Source organism: Eumetopias jubatus, unplaced genomic scaffold (assembly GCF_037043125.1).
Source record: "Eumetopias jubatus isolate StellerSeaLion01/CBP00866 unplaced genomic scaffold, mEumJub1_p1.0 scaffold_4, whole genome shotgun sequence".
Taxonomy (NCBI): domain Eukaryota; kingdom Metazoa; phylum Chordata; class Mammalia; order Carnivora; family Otariidae; genus Eumetopias; species Eumetopias jubatus.
In genome coordinates this window covers 75,327,590-75,343,846 of record NW_028274810.1, presented here as the reverse complement: position 1 = coordinate 75,343,846, position 16,257 = coordinate 75,327,590, and the positions used below count along the sequence as shown (strand labels likewise).

The window sequence follows — 16,257 nt, the reverse complement described above, 5'->3', positions numbered from 1 at the left end:
AAGAACTTTTATTTTTCATAGTGTAATTTCTCACTTCTCTTCCCAGTTTGCAACAGAAAATGTTTAAGACAGGTATCACCCCAGCCAACCAGGGTGGTTCCTGGTTAGCATAATTCTCCATCCCTGCTCCCCCTGATCCCCAGGAGTGCATAACGCTGCTGGCAGGAAACACGTGGGCCCCTACTGTGCGCCAGGCGCTGTCCTCACCACTTTACAGGTCCTCGTTCATTTCGTCCCTGACAACCTGGGGAGACGGGCATGTTATTCAAGACCCGTGGAACATGGTTGTTGAACGAACACGTTTAATGGTGACTAAAGCTTGTGGAGGCCTGCATCCCTCATGTGATGTCTCCTGTCAGAGGAATGTGGCTCCTGGGGAGGGACAGCGCCTTTATTCATCTTCAGATCTCCCACCCGGGGGTGACAGGTCTGTTCTTGATACCAAAGATGCTGTGATAAACGAGGTGGACAAAGCTCTTGATCTCAGGGCATTTAAACAGCATCAGTATATGCTTGTTGACTTGAAACTGAACTCTGCTCAGACGAAGAGCTCAGAAGAGCGAAGGGTTTGAAGGGTGCAGCCTCACGGTGGTGGGAAGGTAGGGCCCAGAGATGGTCCTCGAGGCCAGGAGGTGCTCAGAGGAGCCTGGGACTGAGCTGTGTGCTGGGCTGTCGTGGCTCGGGGGCCTCAGACTCTGTGCTGCCCACACGTTCACCGAGCTCTGGCTGAGACACGGCTGAGAAGCGTCCCTTTCCTCTGAGCAGCTCATCAGTCCAGTGGAGGAGACATGTGTTATAACCTATCCAGTCTCGCATCTGTGCTGCTGGGTTAAGTCTCCAGAACGTGCTGAGGCCCAACAGCCCTCATGATCCAAAGCGCTGGGGGCAGGAATGGCCAAGGGTGGGGGCAGCTCAGGACGACAGGCTGAAGGCTTAAGTCCCTACCCAACACAGGTTATAAACTATGAGAGGAAGGCCTTTCCCCAGCGGCAAGCGTCTCCTCTGAGCAAGGGCTGGGGGATTAGAGCTGCTCACAGGCCCTTGTCACTCAGCGCAGGCAGTCTGTCTCCTAACAGAAGCAGAGTGTGGTAGTGCTTATTTGTTTTTTGAACACCTCCAGGTCATAGACATGCCAGAACACAATCCTGGGCAGATGGGCGGAACCATGAGGCTGGGCAAGAGGAGAACCCTGTTCCAGACCAAGAACTCGGTCATGAGTAAGAGCTGCCTGCCCCCTGCGCGCCCCCCCCCCCCCCCCCCCCGCCTCCACCTCCGCCTCCTGCAGGTCCGAGACACACGTCTTGGGCTGCTGCTGGGGCTCCGAAGAGCCAGGCTGGCTTTTTTGGTTTTGCTCTTGCTTTTGAGTTTTTTTCCCCTTCCTACTCATGTCCTTTTAGGATGTGCTGTAATAGCCGAAGAAGCAGTGTGGCTCTTAGCCCATGGGCAGTGCGCTCAGGGGCCTGGGGGTCTCGGGTGCGGGCGGCTCCCGGGAAGGAGGCAGTGAGGTGCAGTCCCCCGCACTCTGTCCTTCCCCTAGGCTGTTCGGGGGAACTGAATTAAACTGCCAGTGGTGGCAGTTGCTGTCCCCAGAAAGGCAGTTTTGTGCGGGCCAACCTAAATCGTTTTTATTCTAAAAGTAATAGGTGCTAAAGATTAAGGGAAAATCAGGGGAAGAAAATATTTGACAATGACTGCAGTCGGTCTCCTCTCGCTCACTAGGAAAATTCTGTCTTTATATTAGCAGGGGCCCCTTGTGTCTGTCATCGTTTGAGTCAGTTGAGTAGGCGACCGTGCAGTGCTCCCAGCTCTGTGCTCTGTGGACTTGGGGACCGCCCTGGCAGCCCCTGAGTGCAGCGCTGGTGCCACGACGCTCTGGGGACCGTGACTTACCCACACGGCTCCCCCCGTGGGCCACCTCCGCAGCTCTGGAAGTGTCTTTCTAGGTTCAGCTGTTCGATGCATCCTGGTGTGTTTTCCAGGGCAGTTCCCAGCGGAAAGTGCTTTGAATCGCAGTAATGATGCGCTTGCGGCGGGGGGGGGGGGGCGGCGGTGTGGAAACGTTTGTTTCTGTGACAGTTTTTTCCTGACGTGGTCAGAAGAGTCAGAGCCTGAGGACGAGTCTACACTGCACTGCTGCGGGCAGGTGGCCCTAGTTGGCAGGAGAGCCCAGAGCTGGCCTTCAGAGGCCCGGCCGCGTCGGCACGGGAAAGTACACTGGAAGCAGGATATGGTCGAGTAGATTCTTCCGTGAATCAGAATTCTTTGCATCAGCCTGCTTTCTTTTGCCAGGGAAACTCTACGGAGATCCAGATTACCTGGAAGAGAGGCACCGCCACAGATTTGAGGTGAGGAGTTGAGCTTAGTGACCTTTCAGCTTTTCTCCTGGCGACTCTGGAAACGCAGCAAGCTGAGAGGTCAGCCAACTTAACTCTTTGTGTGCCTGCAGGTGAATCCAGTCCTGAAGAAGTGTCTGGAAGAGCAGGGCCTGAAGTTCGTCGGCCAGGACGTTGGGGGAGAGAGGATGGAGATCGTGGAGCTGGAGGGTGAGTGTGGGGTGGCCATCTTAGCAGGCCTGGGCGCTGGGGCCTGGGAGCGCTGACCTGACGGCCAGAGGAGGCAGCCCCGCGCTTGCTGGGGGTGCTCTTGGGGAACAGGCGCCCGGGGCCCCGGGGAGCCCATCCTCCCGTGGGCAGCACTGTGCTTCTGGCCTTGGTTCTCATTCTCCAGAATGAGAGCTTGCCCTTGGTCCTTGAACCCTGCTTCTGATGTGAGGAAGCCGGGGAGTAGGGCCAGCCGGGCGGGGACCCGGGAGAGGAGGGCCCCGTCAGCCAACAGGGCGACAGCGTGGGGGCAAGGGTGTCTGCTGCCCCCAGCTTTGCGGCTGCTTTTACCTGCATTGCCATTAAGACGCTATTTTTAGATAATTTTAGGGTCTGTAGAAACGTGAAACATCTGACAGGGTTTGCTTATCTTCCGTGTTTTATGCACGTGACAAAAGTGCTGCTTTTGCGTTTGTTTCAGATCATCCCTTCTTCGTTGGGGTTCAATACCACCCGGAGTTCCTGTCCCGGCCCATCAAGCCTTCGCCTCCGTACTTTGGCCTCCTGCTGGCCTCCGTGGGGAGGCTCCCGCATTACCTTCAGAAAGGCTGCAGGCTCTCGCCCAGGTGCGGTCACTCTTCTCTAGTTACAGCGGCTCATCACAGCGGGCGTGCTCTCCTCCCCGGGGCCCCTCGGGCTGCCTGGGTGCCACCTGGACCTTCCCCTGTGCGGGGTCCGGGCCGTCAGTACAGCACCCGGCCTCCGGGCTCGCGTGTGGCGGTGGGGCTCCGGGGTCTGTGGGGCGCTGGCTTTCACGGGCTGGCGGCCACAGCCCCGGTGGATCCCTGCCTCGCCGCTACCTTCCTTCAGAACCAGTTCCTCACTCTGAGCTGGGGGTTGGAGTTCCAGGAGTGAAGTATAAACCGAATGTATATCTTTTCTAACTAGAAGAAGAAAATCCCTCTACAGCTCTGTGCTCAATACGTAAAGCAGGATAGCGTCTCTCTGATTCCTGCTGTGTGCGGACAAGGGTCCTGTGGTGACGGCTAGGAACACGAGAGGAAAGTGGGTCTGTGGTGGGAGATGATGAATAAACCATCCGAATTCCACAGGGACACCTACAGTGACAGGAGTGGAAGCAGCTCCCCGGACTCTGAAATCACCGAATTGAAGTTCCCATCAATAAATCATGACTGATGGTAACGTAAGTGGCGTTTCTCAGCTCTAGTATCTTTGTTTGGTGGTTATGCTAGACTTGGAAGCTGTCGTGAAAGTCTGATGTTGAGAATTTTATCTGCCAGAGTAAGGTCGGTGTGGGTATCAGGTGGGCGAGGCCCCCCTGAGTTACAGTGTCGGTACCCCTTGGGCCTCGGGGCTTCAGTGCAGGGCGGAGGGGACACCAGCCACTGGGCAGTTGTCCTGTCGCTGATTGCGACATTCAGGTGCGAGTCTGACCAAACCTGGGGGAACTGGGCTCTCAGACCCTGTTATCTCATGTAGCCATAAACTTGGGAGAATCTTGAAGGAGGTGACTGGTGTGACAAAATGGTCATGTTTGCAGAAACTCAGGCTTTCGTCAGGAAGTGCTTTAAAATTGACACAACGTACAACACTTACGTTGATTGCTGCTTATTCTGGAAATCCTTTAAAATCGGAACAATTATCGGGCAGACTTGGAACGTTGGTCTTTACAGTGACAGGGTTTGTATGTTCCTGATGTGAGGTGGCTGTGAGCACTGCCATAAATGACATTCAGTATTACTGTGATAACCGAGTGAACTATGTTCAGCTCCTGCTGGTGGGAGTACCAGCAGGGGGCTGGGGGGGGCGGTCAGGAGTCTGTGGGGGGGGGCGGTCAGGAGTCTGTGGGGTGTGAAAGGAGAACCAGGGATGTGGTGTGGTCCCATAGGTGGGGGCCCCAGCCCAGCCGGCGAGAGCTCCCAGCATGTGGCACAGGCAGGTGACCTGCACACCTGCACACCTTGAGCTCACCAGTGGCCTCTGGGCTGCGCGACTGTGCCCTCCGGCCCTGGATGCCGAGCTGCCTGGCCTGTGGCAGCCCCTGCTGGGCGGGTGGGAGACGTGGGTTCACGCCCGGCGTGGGCAGTGGGTGTGTCCTGGCACAGATGCACTCCTCCGTCTCCGATCTGCTGCGGGCTGCCTGCTAGTCCGAGAAACTGCCCGGAAGAGGAGCCTGTGTTCCCAGTCAGGGGCCGGGTAGTCGGTTAAGTCCTGACTCTCCCTGCTGGCAGCCCTGTGGGGAGGCTGGGTGCACTGACAAGAACGCCAGCATTGGGGTGGAGGAAGAAGCCTCGTACGATCTGGAAAGCGTGGGATTGTGCAGGTTTTCCAGAGTTAGCTTCTAACGATCCATATTAGGCTCCCGTTACTGGTCTTCACTGGGAAGCGGACATGGTTTGCTATAGCAGCCGACTCTGAACTCTTAACTTTCCTACGTGCGTATACATCATATAATAGCTCTTTTTGTTTTTAAACAGGGGTGATTCTTCAAGAGAGCCTTTGGACTTTGAGAGTTTACAGCTTTGATTTTACACTCAACTTTTGACACTTCCTTTAAATTATGTTTTTATTAAGATTATTTTATTATGGGGGAAAGGTATTTGGAAGACTTTGTGACTCGCATGTCCCATCCTGTGTGCCGGCCCCTCCCCGGTGCCACCCTGTGTCGACACCCCACATGGTCCCCACGGCGCTCCACCGAGGAGGGCGGCCTCTGGGCGGGGCTGGATGACGCACGCGCCAGGGGAGGGCCCAGCAGTCACCTCGTTTCTCCAACTACCTCCTGTCATCGTGGATTCAAGCGTGCGGCGCGTTGCTTCCCCTGCAACGCCTAGATCACAAGACGTGTGCCCCGTGGACCGAGGAGGGATCACGGTAGCGAGTGCTGACGACACTTGGTGCTGGTGAGCCGAGGGCATTGCTTGGCACCAGGAGCGGTGAAACCAGAAACAGCCCTGGCACTGCTCTGCTCTGTGGGGCCTCTCGCTGCCCGCGGTGGCGGGGACACGGTGGCCGAAGGGAATGGGTGGTTTGGTGTCACATGGAATGGCGAGGAGTCTTTCTCTCTGAAGTGTGGTTTCGGGATCCCTGTCCTCTGGCCGCGAGTCCCTCCCTGGGGCTGGGAAATACTCCTTGCATCAAGGGGTTGCTTAAAAAAAAGAATCTTTTGGGGAAACTGCCTCTCAAAGCCTCTCCTATATAGACAGCTTTGTTCGAGGGGAGTTTGTCCTTCCAGAATGGTGTTACTGCCGTTGAAATGCAATCTGAAAAGCTATTTTCTTAACGTGGTGCAACCGTAGGCACCGCCGTGTGCCCGCTGTCCTCCGCTAAGACCCCGTGTATACTCTAACTTAAGAAATAAATGACGCAGAACGAGACACGCCTTTGTGTGTCGGGCTCTTTATGTCGCGGCTGGGCGGGAAATGTCTCAGTGCGGTCCTGGACATGCCCGTGTCACCTCAACGGTCAGCACCTGGCTGTCCTCAGTGGGGGCGGCCCTAAGCAGATGAGCTGATCGTCTGCTTAAAAACTGAGAGGAGCCTTTCTTTTTCGTGGGAAACCAGAATTTCCCCCAAAGGCTTCAAATTTGGGTTCCCAGCATATAGAGATGCAAAGAAGCGTGGGTGCTGCTTGGTCGTGGGAAAGAGGGGAGGGCCGTGTTACTCATGGGGGTCTCTCCCTCTGCCGGGCGTGGATGGGGCCCCTCACGCGTGTGACCCGGGAGCGGCGGACCGATGGCTGTCAGCCAGCAGGACCGCTTTATCTGCCGCTGGTCCTCCTGTCCCCCAGGCTTCTGTGTCCAGGGCAGTGTTCTGAGTGGTTTCTCCCCAGAGTGAAATCAGCACCACCGACCCTGCGCTCCTTGGGGCCTGTTGCTGCCATTGGTGCCACCCGCCCTCTGGCCACTGAGCCCTCTGAGCCCGCCTCCTCGTGAGCTGGCTCCTCCGAACAGTCTGAGGCGGAGGCTCAGGCTGGGTTTCCTGTCTGTGGCCAACCGCCTTTCCTCACTGACATTCGAGAAACCGGGTTGGGGAGAAAAACGTTTCTCAGCGTTTAGCGCAGCTCCTCCGTCAGGGAGATCGGGAGAAGCAGCGGGTTTCCCTGTGTGCCTCCGCTCACCGGCTCCAGGCCACCATCCCCGCTGGGGCCCAGAAGCGGGGGTGCCTGGCCTGACCAAGAGCAACCGCGCCACCTCTGTCTCCGACTTCTCGCGGACCGAAGTCAAGTGTGTCACTCACGGAGGTCTTCACGCCTGGCTTGGCGCTTTGGACGCGGCTGATGGGGTGGATTCTGACCCCTGTTCGCGCCTGGTGGGCTCAGTCTGAATCCTTTCTGACGTGCCCGGTGGTGGCAGCAGCACTCCCTACAACACTGAGGGCTCGCTTGGGCTTGGGACGGTTTGCAGATGTTCCCGGGGCCTCAGCTGACCCGTTGTTAAGTGCTGGCCGTTCGGGTAACCCATGTGGAGAAGGGACTCCCTGGCTGGCTGTCTGGGGCCGGCGGAGCCTGAGCAGCCCTGTGTGCCCTGCCCCGCCGGCTGAGGCAGCGGGCACCGTGGCACTTCCACCCAGCCGGGCCGGGGCTTAGCAGCCTGGAGCAGCTCAGCGACACAGCTGCGCCTTGTCTTTGTCGCCACGGGCTGTGTCCCAGGAAGGGCACTTCTGAGGGTCGTGCTGCCTGGACCAGCCTCTAGCCTGTGCCTGGCATGTGGATGGGGCTCACAAATGGCTCCCCTCTGACTTCCTCAGCAGCACATCCTCTGTGCGGTTCTCAGGGAGCCTCTGAAAACTTGGTTCAGGCCCTGCGTTTGGGTGTCCGAGGAGCCCAGTGGACGAGCAGCAGGAGTTGGGTAGTAACGTGCCACGAGACCGGCCTCCCTTACTAGCGCGGTTGGTAAGTGGGAAGAGCAAGTCTCCGAGCAGCCGAGACTGGCGCAGGAGGGGTCTCCTGGCCGACGACCCAGGGGCTGTGGTGCCAGAGCTGCTCTTTCTACTCTGGATGAGGCCAAGGACCTCTAGACCAACGACGGAGAGCAGGGCAGCACGAGTGTGTTCTGTGGCCCTCCTGTGAAATGCCCTGTTTGACCAGGTGCCACGCTTTTCTGGTGGCTCGGACCCTAAGCTGGGTATTGCTTGTTTCCCCAGCAGGTTGCAATTTGGTATCTATGACCTGCCAGCCGTGTTTTAGGTTCTGAACGTTAGCAATGAACAAAACAGACCCAAATCCCTGTCCCCGGGAGCGTGTATTCTACCGTGGCGCAGGGAACAGCAAGGAAAGCTACAGAGTGTAACTGACGTGTGCGCGGAGGAAGGAGGCCGGAAGCAGGCAAGGGAGAGGGAGGTGTCATCTGCCGTTGGGTGGATAGGGAATTGGCTTTCCCCTCCACTTGAAGGTGGAGCCCAGAGGAAACAGCAGCCCTGCAGCTTGGGGGAGCAGCCTTCTAGGCGGGGAAGCACCCAGTGCAAAGGCCCTGCGGCAGGTGTGTTCGGGAGACAATGGGTCTCTGTAGTGGGAACACCCGAGCAAGGGGCAGAGGGCCTGGGGACAGAGGGTCTGAGGTCAGATGGGCCAGGTTGGGCAGAATTGGGTAGCCCGCTGTTCGGACTTCGCCGCTGATGAAATGGGGAGCTCCTGCAGGGCTTTGGGTGCTAGCATGGCATGATCAGATGTTGGCTCGGGAGTGTCGGGCTCTGCCGGTGGAGATGGGGGAATCCTCACTAGTGGCTGGAGGGTGCTTGGCCTGGAGGTCCCACCCTGTGCAGGTGCCGGTGGGTGCTGGCGAGACACAGGAGGTCGGTCTGATGATGACCAGGTGCCCCCGCTCCCTGTCCATTTCACTGTCTTACAGATGAAGAAGCTGAACAAAGAGGTAGCAGTTTGTCCCTCCCTCCAGGGGACCTAGTCTGTAAGGTCGAGCTGGAATGGATTGCAACTGTTGGGGCCCCCCAGCTCTGGGTGGGAGGAGCCCCCGGGCTGGCTCAGCCTCCTGGACAGAGGTGGGCTGGCCATGGGACTCGGGACTCGGCTGCGTCCAGCGGACTGATCGCGCGGCCGAGAAAGAACATCCTCGCCCCAGGTGCATGTAATTTATTCAAGAGCTGGGACAATCACAAGTTCCAGCAAGCCCAGGGTTGGGTGCCCGGTGACCGAGTGTGCCTCGCCATCGGCAGAAGGGCTTTCCCAAGAGGACACGTTCCTTTCTGGCCCGTCTCGCCGCTGGGGTCAGAGACCCCGGCCCGGGCAAAATGAGCGTCTGAGGGAGTAGGGCAGTCCCTCATAGCTCAGCCCTGGGATGGCTCTGGCCGAGTTTTTAGCAGTTATTTCTGGAAGTAAGGTTCCAGGGGGATCAAGCTGAGAGCAGTTCCTCAGCTCCGTAGCCCGGGGTCTGCTCAGGATTGAAGCCTGCCCTCGGGCTGTTGTTGAAGGAGCATGGACGGACGCGCTCCCGCGCTCCCATCCACCTCCGAGCAGCCCAGAGGGCTTTCAGGGTGAGGATTTGGGCGCACATGGGCAGTCCCGCATCTGCCAGTGGAGCTGACCTTCCCCGCGCCGCTCTGTCGCCCACCCGTGCGCCGGGGCCCTCACAGGACGCAGCAGGTGCAGGAGACGGGCGCAGGCTGCTGCAGCTGCTGCCTGAGCTGCTCCTTCTCTGCCGTCAGCACCTTCAGCCTCTGCTCCAGCTTGCTCAGCTCGGCCGCCCACTTCTGCGGGCGCCACAGAGGTAGAGGTCCATGCTGGGGCTGCCGGGGGCCGTGCCCGCCCCCCCCTGCCCACCTGGGGTTGAGCCGATGGAGGAGGGCCCCGGGGGGCCTACTCGAGGCCACCGGGAGGCACGTGGGCCCGGCGAGGTGCGAGCCAGGTCCCTGGCGGGGCCACCACCCCTGACAAGTCAGCCCTGGGTCTTGAGGGAAGCCGCCTGCCTGGAGGCCTGCTGGCATCCCAGACCCTGGGCTGACCCACCCTCTGGAGCCTTCTCGGGTCCCAGGGGCAGACCCGGGTGGGCCGCCGCCCCGCAATGTCCTTCCCTCTCTCGCCGGCAGCCCCTTGCCCTCCTCTGCTTCTCTGCCACCTGATGTGGCCCTCTTGAAAAGGCTTTTTCTTGGGACTGTGTCCAGCACTAACTGCCTCCTCATCGTAAGGGCCTTCCCCCAAATGCACTACAGTCTTTGGGGTGGTCTTCAGCCCTCTCCATATGCCACTCCCCCGGCTCGGCCAGCCACACGACGCCCCGGAGTGTGTGGGCTACTTTCAGTGCAGCCCTCCCGTGTTCTGGCGGGTGATGGGGCACCGGGGGAAGCTGATGGCGTGGCCCGGACTGCGCGGTGAGGGGCCCCCAGCCGGCGGCTCACCTGCCTGCACCACTCCTGGATGGCGTGGCCGGACAGCGGGCCCTGGATGCTCCCGTCCCGCCGAAGGAACACCTCCCCCTGGTCGGTCTCGTAGAGCTGCGGCTCGGCCTGGGCCCTGGGGGCGTGCACGCTCAGGCGGATCACCTTGGTAAGGGCGACAGCGGCTCTGGCAGGCACTGCGGCCCCCCCACATCCCGGGGGGCTCCCGGAGCAGCCTGGGGGCGGGGCTTCCAGCCTCTCCTCCCATCACTCTCTCCGGTCCCCTTGGCCCCCGTCCCTACCCAGCCCTGCTCGGCAGAGTGGAGGGCCCTCCCTCGTTGCGGGGGGCGGGGGGGGACGACAAGACAGACTCCGAGACCTTCCTGGCGGCGGCTCACCTTGAGCGGCGTGCTGGAGGCGGAGGTGCTGACCACCGGGATGAAGGAGAGTGTGTAGGCGTCGGGGAAGACCTGGGGCTGGAAGCCCTGCAGGATGGAGTCCACCAGCAGGCGCACGCGGTCCTCGTCGTGGTGGCTGCAGCGCACGCCCTGCACCAGGCCGCTGTCCTCGACGCCCACGAACAGGCTGCCGCCCTCGCTGTTGAGGAAGGCGCACACGTAGCGCCGCAGGTGGTGCTTGAAGGCCAGGCTCAGGTACTCGCCACCGCCGCGCTTGAACTCCACGCTGCGCGTCTCGTTGCCCAGGAAGGCGCCCTGGAAGAGGCGCTCCTGGCCCACGATCTCCTGGTGCACGATGGCGCTGTCGGAGCGTGTGCCACCCGGCTGGCTCCGGGACCTCTGCAGGGCCCGCCCTGGGGTGCCGTGGGTGGGTCTGGGGTTGGGGCGGGGGCTCGGGCCGCTATCCTTCTCCTGCTGGGGCGAGGCCTGAGAGTCAGGAGCCCCGAGCCTGGCAGCGAGAGGGACGGGACACCCCCTTCTGCCCCGGGGGTCCCAGCCGCTCGGGCATCCCGATGCCCCCTCCCAGTGGAGGGGCCTAATTCTGCCCACCGTCCCGTAGCCAGGGCAGGGAAACCCGCTGAGGCAAGGGTTTGAACCGCCACTGCTCCTTCCTGCGGGGCTAGGGGATGCGTGGTGGGTATGATGAGCTCTCCTTCCTGGGGCTGGGAGCTGGAACTGCTGTGGCCAATGTCTTCCCACTTAGTTACAGACGGGCCTCTGAGGCCCAGGGCCAGATCACTCCAGGAGATACCTCAGCAGCCTGAGGTCCCCTGTGACAGGTCTCTGAATTGTGAGGGGGGGATCCCAGAAACCCACCCCCTTCCTGGTCTCCCTGAAACGCCTGTCACTTTCTGGACCACTGACCAGTCCTCCTGAATCTCAGCCCTCCTCCAGCCCTCCTGAGACCCCTTCCATGGTTTCTGCTCTGTTCCAGGGCTCTGCGCATGAGCAGGCTCATGGCCACTGGCCGACTCTGGGCCTCACGCAGCCTCCCTACCTCCAGACTCCTCCCATCCCATCCACCCTCCTCGCTGACCCTGGCTCCTTGCTGCCTCCCGGTCTCCAGCAGTGGCTTCCGGGGCCGGCAGCACAGTGGGGGCTGGGGCACGGTGGTGAGGGGCACCTCCCTACCAGCCCCGCAGCTCCCAGACAAGACAGTTTATCAGAAACATGAGGAAACTGTCACACAAACATGAAGTCAGGCTCACAAAGCTGTTCAGTTCCGCAACAATCGAAACACCACAGAGTTCTCATCCCAAAAGAAAAGGAAAACCAAGACCATCTGTCTCACGGAGTGTCCTACCTTAGCCACAGTGAGTTGATGCTCCCTCCCATCCCCCATAAAGGCCGCCCCCCGCCCCGACAGCCTCCCTGCTCTGCTTTCGTCTTGCAGCCCTTGGGGGCCCGGATCCTGCCCTCTGGCCCAGCTTGCTTCCTTAGCTCCTCAGCCTTCAGCTGGAGCTCCAGGAGCACCAAATGGCTTGCTCTTCTGCAAATGGAACATTGCCCCTCACCTTGCCCCGCTGCCTAGAACGTCTTTCCACCCCCCAACTCCCAGCTGGGATTTCCGGTCTGTGAAATTGCCCCCACAGCCCGCAGCTCGGCGACTGGCTGTGTCTGGCCCTGCTGGGCGGTATGAGGGCTCCTGGAGGGCAGGGCCCAGCCCTTGCTGCTTTACGGCCTGGCCTGGAGTGGGCCCCGCTGGCGGTCAGCTGCAGGCAGGAGGTGGGCCGAGGAGAAAACACGCGTCCCCTCAGGCCCGGGCTGGCCGAGACCCAGAGGATGGAATGCGGAAGGACCCCGGGGCGGCGGGTGGGGAGGCCCCACACTGTGGCCTCTCTTCACAGGCTTCCAGGCTGGAGGCAAACTGTAAGTGCCGCTCCTCCTCCTGGGAGTCCGCCAGTCTGCAGAGCTGTTCCCGGCTCCTCGAAGACACACCGCCAGCCCCCGCCCTGCGCCCCAGCACAGCCCGGCTGCGCCCAGGCTTCTCCCGCCCCGCGAGGCTCCGGGCAAGCCTCCCTTACCGCCCGGCGGCTCCAGGGCCCCGGGCCCTCAGCCAGCACCAGCTCCTTGCCACGGGCCGCCAGCTCCTCGGGGATCTGGTGCTCCTCCAGGGCTGTCTGCAGGCGCCAGGGGAGGGAGGCCAGTGTGGCCTCGTGGGCGGCCACCTGCACCAGTGCACAGGCCTTCCGTGGGCGCCTCACCACCTCGATGTGCTCGCGTGCCACCGGCAGCTCCAGCCGCTCCAGGGCGTCCCGTAGCAGGCACGTGAGCACAGGCACTGAGAACTGGGGGTTCAGGTGGCCCACATAGAGAATGTGCGTGCTGGGTGCTGTCTGGAGGCCCGAGTCCTCAGGCGGGGACTCTTCCCCGGGGGGCTCCTGCGGGGGCTGCTTGCCTGGGGGCTCCATGAGGGGCTCCTGCACCTGGGTTTGCCGTGATCTCTTCCTGGGGAAGGGGGGCGGTCTCTGGAGAGGTCTCCCTCAGAAGGGCTTCTGGGATGTTCCTCCCAGGGCCTCCCAGGGTCTCAGGGGCTGCCGAGGCAGGGGCTGGGCAGGGCCAGAGAGAGGGAGGGACGGTAGAGGGCCAGCCGAGAGGGGCCTGCCACCCACCCAAGGCCTAGGACAGGAAAGAGGGGAGTCAGTCAGCGCTGAGGCAGACAACAGGGCGTGTGGGCCTGCCCCTCCATTCCACAGAAGGGAAGACCGAGGGGGTGTGCCTCAAGAAGGGCAGAGGGGCCCCTCAGACTCCGCTCTGAGGGCCCCGCCGCCTCCCATCCTCCCCCCACCAGGCTACAGGCGGGAGGAAAAGCTGCGGATTTCCTGCCCATCAGAGATGGCTGCTGCCTCCCGGCCCCAGGGGAACCTTTTCAAGGGGCCTTTGGAGAGGAAGCCATCACCCAGGGCTCCTCCCCGGCTGCTCCGAAGCTGGGGTGAGCCCCGCCGAGGCTGTGACCCAGTCAGGGCTGCGCCTGAGGGTTTTAGGGCAGAGGCTCCCTGACTAAGTCTCAGCCCTTCCCCACAAATGGCCTCCGAACACGCACAGCTAATTTGAGGGGGCTCGTGGCCTGGTCTAGACGAAATCCAGAGAGAAGAGAGGAGGGGCAGAGCCGGGGTTCCTAAGAACGCCCCCTCCTGCCAGGCCGGGGGCCTCACGCCTGAGCTGGGCACCTTTGGTACCCGGCGGCCCCTCCACTCACCCCCGCACACCCGGCCTCCGCTCTGTGGGGCGGCTGCCACCGGCCTGCATCTTTTCAGATTGGCTCCTTGAGACAGTCAGGGCCTGGGGACCAGCACTGCCGGGGTGGGGGCATTCGGGACAATCAGGAACAGGGGACAGAGGGAGGCCTATGACCCTCATGTCCTGATGGTTCCCGGGGGGAGCGTGGGAGGTGCCAGCCCTCAGCTCCCACAGACCCCTGACCCCTGGCCAGCAGCTCCCCGGGGGCACTTGGGGGCCTGGCGAGGGGCAGCCAGAACCAGAGCTGCGGGGGAGGCGGGCGGGGCCTGAGCAGCCCCCTCTGTGATCTCGCGGGAGTCAACAATGCCGGCGGAGAGTCAGGAAAACTCCGCCGTCCCCATCCCCAAGGTAGGGACACTACGCACACCACAGCTTGGCGGTGTGGCTCCCTCTGGGCCGCTCCCGGGGTCCCGGGGCCAAAGGACATACTTCCTCCTCCTGTAATGTCTCTCCTGGCCCCCCGTGCCCACGCAGGTCCTCTTCAGTCCCCACCTTCCCCTTCCGTCCCGGCCCCAGGCTCGGCTGAGCGCCGCCAGCCCGGCCGCTCCGAGCGTGAATCGGAGCGCACACAGCGGGCAGCAGGCCCTGCTCGGCGCCGGGGCGGAGGCTGCTGGCCAGAAGAGCCCTGAGCACTCGGTCAAGAGCTGCCATCCCTTTTCAAGCACAGGGCTGTCACCTGCGGTCTGACAGGGACCAGGACGTGGGTGATACCCATGATGCCTCTATTGACGCAGAAATCTCTTCTTGGGCGGGGGAGGGGGGCTTTGAGAAATGCTTTCATCAGGCAGATGCAGGTAGCTCATTCCCGCGTTCCCACCACGCAGCTTCTGGAAGCCCTGCGGGTGGGGGGAGGGCAGAGGCAGATGCTTCAGACTGGGGAAGCTGTTGGGGCCGTGCGGGCTGCCACCCCTCCGTCCCCGGGCAGCCATCCTGAAGAGGCTGAGGGAGTTCTGTTTCCCTCAGGGACGAGGCAGAAGCTGGGCTGGGGCAGCTTCGAGCGGTGGTGGCGTGCGGCTCTGGGATGAGGGCTGCGAGCTCCCCACGCGCCCCCCCCGACCGCCCCCCCCCCGCCTTTCAGGCCCGTCTAGACCCGGCCTTGACGGGCCACTCTCAGGGCGACCGCTCAGCTGGGAAGGCGCAGTGGAGCTGCGCTGCGTCGCCCGGGAATGGCCGGCCAGGAGAGGCGCCCTGACAGACCAAACCTGTAAGCGCCACCAGAGAACACGGCTCCCCTCCCGAGAGGCCTTGCTGTGAGGCCACCCGCGGCACCTGACTGCCCACACTCGCCCTACCCCTCCTGGGGGTCTCTTCACACCACCTCACTACCTATCCCCCTGGGACCTTTTACCTCCGCGTGTGTGAAAAGCACAGCCGTCCTCCTTCCTTCTGCGGGGAGGGGTGAAAACGGCCCGTTAAGCACGAGATACATTTACACAATAATATTTCAAATACTGACACGTACGGCAGTGGAACTGGCTTATGTAGGGCACCAGGCTAAGAGGCCGCCGGCCGGTGGTGGACACAGGCTCCGTGTTACGGGGTAAGCAGCCCCTTTATCCCCTCAACGGATGTCCGTGACCTTCCTGACAGACTCTACTTTGTGCCAGAGGCAAACAACTCTGGAATTTAAAGGTAAGGATGTGAGGTGGACCCAAAGATGAGGGGGGAGAGGGAGGCTACGGATATGGCTCTTCTCATGTTATCTGGAGAGTGGCCGCGATCCCCAAAAGCACGTCAAGGATGGGCGTCCGGGAGGCCGGGCCAGCCGAGGAGCAGAGTGCAGGGGCAGAGGTGGGGACTGAGCTCAGCCACTGCGTGGGAGAGGTCAGGACAGCAAACTCTGCAACTCAGGAGAGAAGTGGTGTGGACGCAGCCTTTGCCATCTGGGCCCCATGGGGCTCCTGTCTTGAGCCCTCGCCTGGCGTATGGCCATCTGCCTGTTGATTGTCGCCTACCTCTGACAAGGTCCAGCCCCAGCCACCCACAGGTGTCTCGGGTCCCGTGTCTTTACACTGGGACTTGTCAGCTGTGGGCTCCCGGAAGCACCCGCAGCGGCTTTGGTGTCGCAGGCCAGGCATAAATGCGGTCGTGACACTTGGCTGTCATGGCCCCTGGACTGGAGGTTTCCAGCTGTAGAACTTCCCAGACGAATGGGGCGACTTGGGGTATTAGGGTAAGGAGGTGCAAAAAGCGGAAGGATGATGAGGGGAGGTGTGTCTGGGCTCTTCAAGGCAAGAAGTTTCTCCAGGTTTTTAGCTTTGGTTGCAGGGAGGAGGTGGGAGTCACCTTCCAGCTCTTCCTGAGGAGGGATCGTGGCATCCGTGTGAGGGCAGACACCGTGTCCACGTGGACCACCAGAGCCACGGCCCACAGAAATCTCAGATTATTTCCCAAAGATGCCAACAAGGAGGCTGTGGAGGCTCCAGTCTGACAAGGCAGAGGTGACAGGGACTACCTGGCCGGCAGCAGGGAGGGTGCAGATGGTGCCTAGGTAGAGCCTGGACTCTTCTGTCATCTCAAGCACACGGGCTTCCTGATGCTCCTCAGTGCTGGGAGTCAATGTCCTCTCCTTGTCACAGTATTGAGGGGGGGCACGTGAAGCTGGTGCCAGGGGGCCTCTGGCCCCCAGTCCCAGCTGCCTTCCCATTTTGTGGGTGCTGGACTGTTGGG

At 61.5% G+C, this 16,257-nt stretch overlaps 2 protein-coding genes across 6 annotated transcripts in view; one reads left to right on the top strand and one right to left on the bottom strand.

The window, feature by feature from the left end:
- CTPS1 (CTP synthase 1) overlaps positions 1-5,938 on the top strand; it is a 31,241-nt gene extending 25,303 nt beyond the window's left edge. For all 3 annotated transcript variants that reach the window (XM_028123423.1, XM_028123424.1, XM_028123422.1), the window contains 6 exons: positions 1,121-1,217; positions 2,290-2,345; positions 2,447-2,543; positions 3,022-3,166; positions 3,653-3,744; positions 5,039-5,938. In XM_028123423.1, coding sequence (XP_027979224.1) covers positions 1,121-1,217; positions 2,290-2,345; positions 2,447-2,543; positions 3,022-3,166; positions 3,653-3,737 — 480 coding nt within the window. In that variant the 3' untranslated portion in view covers positions 3,738-3,744; positions 5,039-5,938. The remainder of the gene's footprint in view (positions 1-1,120; positions 1,218-2,289; positions 2,346-2,446; positions 2,544-3,021; positions 3,167-3,652; positions 3,745-5,038) is intronic.
- A 2,753-nt stretch (positions 5,939-8,691) lies between these two features.
- SLFNL1 (schlafen like 1) lies at positions 8,692-13,028 on the bottom strand. 3 transcript variants are annotated; one of them, XM_088023003.1, is made up of 4 exons: positions 12,372-13,028; positions 10,288-10,761; positions 9,911-10,054; positions 8,692-9,265 (listed from the first exon to the last, which is right to left on the bottom strand). In XM_088023003.1, the coding sequence occupies exons 1-4, from the start codon at positions 12,756-12,758 to the stop codon at positions 9,143-9,145; spliced, it is 1,128 nt and encodes a 375-aa protein (XP_087879129.1). In that variant the 5' UTR covers positions 12,759-13,028; the 3' UTR covers positions 8,692-9,142. The 3 variants fall into 3 exon arrangements, with proteins under 3 accessions (XP_087879129.1, XP_087879130.1, XP_087879131.1); XM_088023004.1 differs by having other exon boundaries at positions 10,288-10,758; XM_088023005.1 differs by lacking the exon at positions 9,911-10,054 and having other exon boundaries at positions 10,288-10,773; positions 12,372-12,815.
- Positions 13,029-16,257: the final 3,229 nt, after the last annotated feature.